At 37.2% G+C, this 8,402-nt stretch overlaps 1 protein-coding gene across 3 annotated transcripts; it reads left to right on the plus strand.

Annotated features, from left to right (window-relative positions):
- On the plus strand, positions 1-6,028 carry LOC111870519 (uncharacterized protein C1orf131). 3 transcript variants are annotated; one of them, XM_023862885.2, is made up of 3 exons: positions 1-89; positions 1,470-1,970; positions 5,927-6,028. In XM_023862885.2, the coding sequence occupies exons 2-3, from the start codon at positions 1,494-1,496 to the stop codon at positions 5,954-5,956; spliced, it is 507 nt and encodes a 168-aa protein (XP_023718653.1). In that variant the 5' UTR covers positions 1-89; positions 1,470-1,493; the 3' UTR covers positions 5,957-6,028. The 3 variants fall into 3 exon arrangements, with proteins under 3 accessions (XP_023718653.1, XP_023718644.1, XP_023718660.1); XM_023862876.2 differs by lacking the exon at positions 1-89 and adding an exon at positions 220-388; XM_023862892.2 differs by lacking the exon at positions 1-89 and adding an exon at positions 438-760.
- The last annotated feature ends 2,374 nt before the right edge of the window (positions 6,029-8,402 follow it).

The following is an 8,402-nucleotide window of genomic DNA, read 5'->3' on the forward strand; positions in this document are numbered from 1 at the left end:
GAGCACAGTGAGCTGGGACTAGCGCCTCCGCGAAGTAACGCACAAAAATAATACATGATTTTTTACCTGTTACATTGAAGACTAACCATGTACGTTTGTGGGTACCTAGCATTTCACATATGTTGCAGAGGGAATTTTCGTATGGTGCGCAGAAAGTCCTAGGCATCCTAGGGTGGTATAATTCGGAACCTTGGGAACACTAAATCAGGGGTACCAAATGCGTAAATCATAGGTAGTTTTGTGGTATAGTGGAATGTCGTGTAGATCATGTAGAAGTTAAAATCCATATTTTGTGGTAGAGTACGGTCTTTTTGTTGCAACGTTGTGTATTTCGGAGAGATACCGACGTTTCGAAGGAAGCTATCGCTTTCACCTTCAGGGTAGAAGAGTAAGCTAAACAAGAAATCATAAATTTGATTTGTTTCATTCTGGTCCGTCACACTATTAGGTTTACAATGAAGTTTATTTCAGTCCAGTGTGACATATAATGCTTTCAGCAGTTAGTTACCTAACATGTTTCGATTCTTAATGAATCATCATCCGAGGTATACTACTGCGATCAGGAACCCACCAATACGTAAAAGTTTTTATAAGACTGTCTACACTTAAAACATTCATGATGCTCACTATATGTAGTTGTTCATTTTTCCATTGTCGAAATAGATGTTTGATGTAAACTTTTATAATATGAACATTCTTGAAGTATATTACTTATAAGTGACGTAGTTGCAACCACTTTCATAAAGGATAGTTTAAAAATGTAATTTTCCACTGCACTGTATATAAAATTCAATTTGTTTCACCACAGCAGCCTTCCTTTACGTTAAAATTATGTTATGAATGTGTTTGAAAACTTATTTTTAAGTTAAGAAATTTGTTTGTGAACCAGTATGGATCGTGTTTTATCTTCCTTGGTGGTGGAATTGTCATCTGTCCCTTTTGGTGATGTGTTCTTGTTATTACTGGTGTAGTTTATATGTGTGCTGTGTTGCTTATACAAGCAATATGTTCTGCAATATTAATATAGTTTTAAAGTGTAGTGTGATAATAAGTATGTGTGATTATGTACTTTTCTAGATTCTTTGTTTTCTGGATGCCCAGGATTTAAATCTTGGCCCACACACAGGCTTTCCTGACTGAAGGTTGTTATGGTTTTCATCATTCCTTCCAGTCAGGTGCTGGGATATTACCTTAAATTAGGCATAACCACTTCCACAGCCTTTCCAAGTCATTTTTTCCAAGATCAACCTATGATCCCGTACTGAATAAACAGATTAGCAGTGCAACTGATTTATGGTCAGCCTGAAACAAATTTTAAAATTTTGTTGATATGTTGGGATTTTGGACTTTATCCATCGTCCAGGACAATGGATAAAGTCCAAAATCCCAACATATCAGTGTGTTATACACCATCGTCAGAATCCTATAGTAACTACTTAAAATTTTGTGTATGTTATAATTTCTTACAGAAAACGCTTTGCTGATAAGCAGGAATGGAAGAGCTCACTCTTATTCCTACAAGGTATTCAACACTTCAGAATGTAGAAGCTAGTAATATCCAAATAGTTGTCCATAAAAATAAAAAGAAGGATGTTAATATAAAACCTCTTCACATTGACCAATTGAAAGATAACAGAGCAGAGAAAAAAGAAATGGACATGAAGAAGGTTCGTTATGAAGTTTTTAAATTTGGAATGTCAGGCTTTAAAGCAGAAAAGAAGGAAGAAGTTAAAGTAGCTCTAGCCATCAAATTAGGAGCTAAACCACCTAAACACAAATATTACAATTATAAAGAATATAAGTGTATAAAAGAGAAGCAGCTAAAAGAACAGTCAGAACAGCGGAAGTTGCTTGCCGTTGGGAAGACTAAGACTGGGAAGCCAAGTACCAAAGGCAAGAAAAAAATTATGAGAAGGAAGAGGGATAAACATAAGGATGGAATTTTAGACCCATATGGAAAACCAGGAGAGGTAATTTGTAGCATTCCTTTATATGTACCTTTTTGGTTTACATTATTAACATTCATTCCTGCACATTATCCATCATCCTGAAGAAAGCAGTCTTCTGGGATTTGGCACCGTGTATATGTGGTGTTAACCGACGTTTCGGAGGAACGTATCTTCTACCCTGAAGATGGAGGCGATACGTTCCTCTGAAACGTCGGTTAACACTACATATACACGGTGCCAAATCCCAGAAGACTGCTTTCTTCATAGTCACCGCCGTGAAAGCCTCAAATCTTACATATCCATCATCCTGTTTTTATCTAAAACTGGGCAGTGAATGATGTCCAGAAACATAATATTTGTATACTGAAGTAATGAAACTTTTTTTTTTATTATGACAGGCTTGTGAATATGCAGAGAGTTTCTTGACTTTGTTGACTGGTTCATGGCTCTGCACTTTGTGGCATCCGGTGCACTGCTTGCCATGAGGCAGATATGAATGTTGCCTATGAATCAGTGTACCTGATGGCTGGTAACGTTCAAGAATGAAGGGTAGTAATTAACTTGTGGACTGCTTGACAGCATTATGTTTCATGATGAGCAGTGTGGTTCATGTGTGAGAGTTTATTTATGATTTGTCAGCAGTTATTGGCTCCATTATCTATTTGTTCTCAGTTACAGTTAGTGAGCAGTGTGTTACATCCTGGTGCGGTATACTTAGAGAAACATGTATTTCTGTATGACACCTATGTGAATTACAGATCTGTTAGAAAGTGTCAATTAAAATTTTGATGTAAATTTTATGATAAAAGAGTTCCCAGCAGACAGACAATTCACAATTTGATGAACAAACTTAGAACAATAGGACTCTTAGTACACAAGAAACAAACACATTAAGCGCTGAGTGCTTACTGAAGAGAAGTTAGATGACATGGGCTAGACTTGAGCATACATCTAGAAATCACTGAAATGTTCAGCTTAAGAGACTGGAATGTCAAAGTCTAGTGCAAGAACAGCAACATAATTGCTGAAGCTTAGACCCTATAAAACAACAGTAAACCACGCAAGCCTTGCAGCTGCACAATCCAGCTAGCAGAGTTCATTTTTGCAGTTGGTTTGTACAGTCTGTCGTAGAAGGTGAAATTGATCTGCGGTTGACTTTATTTTCTGGGGAAGAGTGGTTTCACTTTCATGGATACATAAATATGCAACATAATTGTCCCTGGAGTTCATAGAATGCACACCTAACCCACGAAGTCCTGCACCATTCTGTTGGCTTATGGTGTGCTGTAAGTGCATGAAGGATTGTTGTACCTGTGTTTTTTAACAAAACAATTAATTTAAAAAAATCTGTGTAAAGGGACATCATTTTCAGCATCTCCTATGATCTCTGAATTCTAACTACTTCATCCCAAATGTCACTAGTCATCAAGCATGCTGATTCATTAGCAAAATTTGTATGCACTTCACAGCAAGCAGCGCCTCAGTCACCATGAAGCGCAGTGTCATGAAACTGGTCAACAGAGTAAAAATCCTCCCTGTATATTTGTATTGACTAATTTTATATTATTTACAGCCGTGGCACTGCATATTGATTGCTTGATGAATTGATTTCCAGGCAGTAAAGCAGTGATTAACATACATAATTTTTGCATTGTAAATGGTTGTGATTGCTTAGCAACTAGGCCAGAAAAGGAGAGAAGTGGATAATACCGTAGGATAGATTGTTATATACAGTGCGTACAATCAAGTGCGCGCCGCGGCTGCAATTTGCCGTGAGTCATACCACCGCAGAACAGGTGCAGTCGCGGGGAGGAGTTGCAGCTNCTGTTTAAGGAGCTGGTAATTTTTTGATAGAATTTTGAAAAAATAGATGCTTCTTTATTGATTTAGATTAGCAGGCAGAAGCCTTATTCTTCCTTTCACTTTGATTTAGACTAAAAGTTTCAAGAGCAGTATGCAGTCAGTATATGTAAAATAAATGTATTCATTATTGCTCTCTCAGAGTGGTGTGGATGAAGTGTCTTGATGCATACATATGAAAGATTGCATTTCTTTCACTAATGAAAACGATTTATTTGATGTGCTGACAGTCATATTGATTGTTATGGTTGAGTAAGCTCTAAAACCCATCACTAAATGTTAAAAAACATGAAAATGCTATAATTAACCTATTTTAGATCTGAATGTTAACACCTAAATGATTTGGTGTGCAAAATATCCAAGATTCAGTTTCTGTCAGAACCACCAGTTTTCTTGAGTTTTAGAGTTAGTGTTTACTGGAATTTAAGGTGACTCAAAATCCAAGGAGGTCCAACTAGATCACAGAGTTGAATATAAAGAAAAAAAAAAAGTGTGAAACTCATATGAATTACTAGGGCTAACATGCAGTCTTGTAGTCAAAGGTGCATTTACCATGGTTTCAATTTCAGTAGCTGACTTGACACTTCACTGTCAATACCTGGACCTGAGATCTACCTGTGCCAGACACAAGGGACAGGATGAGTCATATGCACATCTGAAGCAGTGATTTCTTTTTGTATGAAATTATTATTTTTCCCCTCTTCCTTTGTTATCAACAAATCTCTTTTGTTGTATACTTTGCAGGTCATAACTCGTTTCAAATTAATTACCATAAAAGGTTTTGTTGCAAATTAGTGATGAGATATATTTCGTATATCATCATTCCAGTGGTCACGTTTTATATTACACATTGTTGTCATTCCCTCTGTGGTCTAGTGGTGACAGTTCTTGACTACAGATCCAGAGGTCTGGGTTCGATTCCCAGCACTATCAGATTTTCTGAGAAGTAGTAGGTCTGGATCAGGGCCCACACAGTCTCTTGAAGGTAATTGATGAACTACCTGAATGGAAAAGTAGCAGCTCTGGTCTAGAAATCTGAAATTAACAGGTATTGGGATTTGTTGGTGCTGACCACGGAACACCCTCTATCCACTGAAGTTGGCAGTAACTTCGCTGACAGGCAGCGGCCGCTTGGGTGGTATAGTTTACTTGCAGACTAAAGCCACAGAGTTTGTTTTTAGTGTTATCAGTCACAGCTATACAGTTGGGTTGGCTGTGTAATATTTGCATACAAAATAAGAAAGCTGTTCAGCGGCACTGCCTTTGTAGATGACAAATACAGGCCTGGATGTACAGATGAATTCCACAATTCAGACTCTGCTTGGAATATTTTTATCTTTCATTTTTAAAAACTCCATCCGTGTACCTTTTGTGGTGGAATAACTGAACCATAATTAAAGTGACTTCACCAACAGCAGAATTATGTTTGTACATAATCTAAAAAATGATTAAAACTTGTTACTTCTCTGAGTTTAGACATTAAAGAAAGGTTGGATTATTTTGCCAGAAACATTTCTAGCCCAAATACAAACTTTCGTAGGAACAAGTGCTTATGGAATGAAAGCCATTGTCAGTAGTATGTTGTAACAGCAGAAACATAACGATAGTCTGTTACAGAATTAAAGAGGATCGTTATCTTGCAAAAATTCCTTCATGATATAGGGGTAGACACATTTATTTGGTTGATTGTTTTATCTGCCGCTTTATAAGTCATCTTCATTGTTGTTTGAGGATTTCACTGGCCCATATACAGCCTGTTTATCATAACTTTCAACTCAGTTACTTAACATTGATTCATTTTGTAGTTTACACACTGTTAGTCAGACCACTGTACAGTTTAACAGTGTTTAATTGTATTTAATTTTTTAACCTTGTTTGGTAAAAGGTGTTTTTACCTTGACTTTTATCCAGACACAGGTAGCTGTAGATGTCATGCTTTTAAACCCATTTACTCCTACCACATGACAGCATTCAAAATTAATCTTGTATTGTATAATATTTCCTCTCTGATAGAATACACAGATGCTTATAGTATAGTGTGAAGATTGTGATAGGGTGCATGTGGCACTGTTCATTACCATCATTTGCTGAAAATTTATACATATTATTTGTTTCAGGTTCTCACCTCAAGGAAAGTAAGGAAGTGATAGTAAAGAATGGTAAAATCACGTAAAATGTCTATTTTCATTTATATCTGTAACTTCAAATGTATATTTCATGTATGTATATTTTATAATAAAAAGGACTTAGGTTGTAAAATGTTGTATAAAACTGGAAGTCCTGTGATGAACTGAGTGCATATGAGAGAACTGAACTGTGCCAAGTCAAGCCAAGTAGCATTTCAGAACTCTAATTGCAGCATATATTTACCAAGATACATTTTGGAAATACTGACAGAATTATGTAGTTGGAATGCACTGGCATATGACTTGAGTACTTCATAACCCCCCTTCATTATTCTACAACTGTTCCATATCCTTCAGCATGACAGAATTGCCACGATTATTATTATTAACTTGAATTTCAAGTGGACCCACAACTCTGCACTGGGTCTTGGAGAAATGAGTCTATAGTAAATGAAATAATTCTCACAAAATTAAACACTATATGCTTTAGTCAATGCTTGTTGTAACCACAACATTAAATCTTTATTAGTATATTTTAACAAATGAACTTCCAGAAACATACTCATTTGCTCTTATATTTTGGTCACAATCACAAGTATAGTGATATATGAAATAGTATATTGACATCACATTAAACTCGCAGTATTTTTCCAGGATATAACAGTTGCCAACAAGAGGTTTCAAACTATGTCATATTCATTTTTATCATGTTTTCCCTATTTTGGGAAAATGTGGTTCTATACATCCACTCCCCCATATGTCTTCATGGCATAATGCTTAATTCTTTTAGCATGGAAAAGTTTTTTCCCCTCTTTTGAAAAAATAAAAGTAGGCATATGAGATCACCTTGCTACATGTGTATCACTTTACATCAACTTCAGAATGCCTGAACCAATCTACATGAAGCTTGGGACAGATATCATGGAACCTGATCCCATCTCAGTGGTGTAATTCGTAAATCCCTCCCATCAGTAATACCAACTTTACAACTTCTCAAATAGTGAGATGGTTATTGCTAGGCAGTGGTATTGTAAACATGTTTCTGCAGTGATAGAGGATACATTGTTTTCTGTGTGGTCCTTGCCAAGGCTATATAGTGAGAACCAGCAGCAACAGACCAGTCAGAAAGTTGCAATGAGCCATGCTGTTGAGATGTGTGAGCACTGGAACATAAACATCAATGAAGATAAAAGACTCAGGCCATCTACTTTTCTCATAGACTTAAGCCCCCTGAGGCTCATCTTTACTGAATGGAAGGAATATCCCCTTTATCAGTCATGTAAAATATCTCTGTGTAATCTTTGATAAGAGGATTACATGGAGACTGCAGACAGAAATTACTTAAGCCAAGGTCTTCTGAAAATTTATTAGAAATTACTCCATATTCAAAATTGAGTTTTTAAGTGCCACCATAAAATTCTCCATAGAGCACTGGTTAGATCAGTAATGACTTATGCTTTCCCTGCCTGGGAATTAGCAGCGAACACCTACCTCATAAGTTTGCAATGCCTGCAAAACAAGGTTCTCTGCACCACTGGAAATTCCTAGGTGTGCACTGGTCCACGATTTGCACATGGGTTTCAACCTTCCCACACATCCAGTTGTGTAACAAAATTGTGCAGGCAACAAGCAGAAGTCATACAAATAAGGAGAATGAATATGTTCGTGGCATAGGATAAGGGGAAGCCAAACATAGAAAATATAAGAGGCTTAAACTTGGCAATGATCAAACTGGTGAATGTCCCACTACTCAACTAAGCTCAAAGTTAAAGTCACATTGATACTGACGGTCAGTCAGTCAGTAAGTCTTGGTGTTGAGGCCCAGCTGGGCTCATGACCAGATATTTATTACTGTTTGACAGTTACGGTCTTGTTTTTGTGGAGTGCCCTCTCTAACGAGAGGATGGGTCTGTCTTTTGCATATGCTGCTGAGCCTTGCCAGCATAGTGTTTCTTGGGTCCGAGTCCCTTGGGACTCGCAACCACATTTTACTCTCTCAGATCTGAGACTTCCCTTTTCGTAGCCTCCTATGATTCTCAGGGTCATGGTGGAGGTATTTGAAGCCCCCAAACTCTGTTCCCCTTTTAAAATCTTGGCATGGATCAACAGAAAACAGCATTTCTATTGTTACATGCGTGTATGTTGTGGGCATTACATAGCAACGGCCGCTGTTTACAGTTAGCTTAGCAATGGGTCTATACCCCACATTAATATTACATTTAAAATTCTTTTCTTCAGTTTTAAATAAAAATTTAAGTGACAGGGTACATGTACTGTTTTTTCCAAATGCAATCTATGTCACCTTATTAGGCTTGTTTGATGAAAATCCTACTTACCAGCAATGTACATTATTTTTATAGGCAGATTTTTTTTTACTGCTAGTGGGGTGGGACTAAGTCCCTTGTACTGCGGCCACTACTGGCCTATTGTACCAGCCCCAGATGATAGGTGAGGGTGATTGTGGAGC

The sequence above is a fragment of the Cryptotermes secundus genome, unplaced genomic scaffold (genome assembly GCF_002891405.2).
Source record: "Cryptotermes secundus unplaced genomic scaffold, Csec_1.0 scaffold1674, whole genome shotgun sequence".
Classification (NCBI taxonomy): Eukaryota; Metazoa; Arthropoda; class Insecta; order Blattodea; family Kalotermitidae; genus Cryptotermes; species Cryptotermes secundus.

Bases quoted from the DNA above. Each gene is read 5' to 3' on its own strand.
- LOC111870519 (XM_023862885.2), top strand. From the start codon at position 1,494: ATGGAAGAGCTCACTCTTATTCCTACAAGGTATTCAACACTTCAGAAT. The intron at 1,971-5,926 runs GTAATTTGTAGC...TATTTGTTTCAG, and splicing joins CATATGGAAAACCAGGAGAG to GTTCTCACCTCAAGGAAAGT.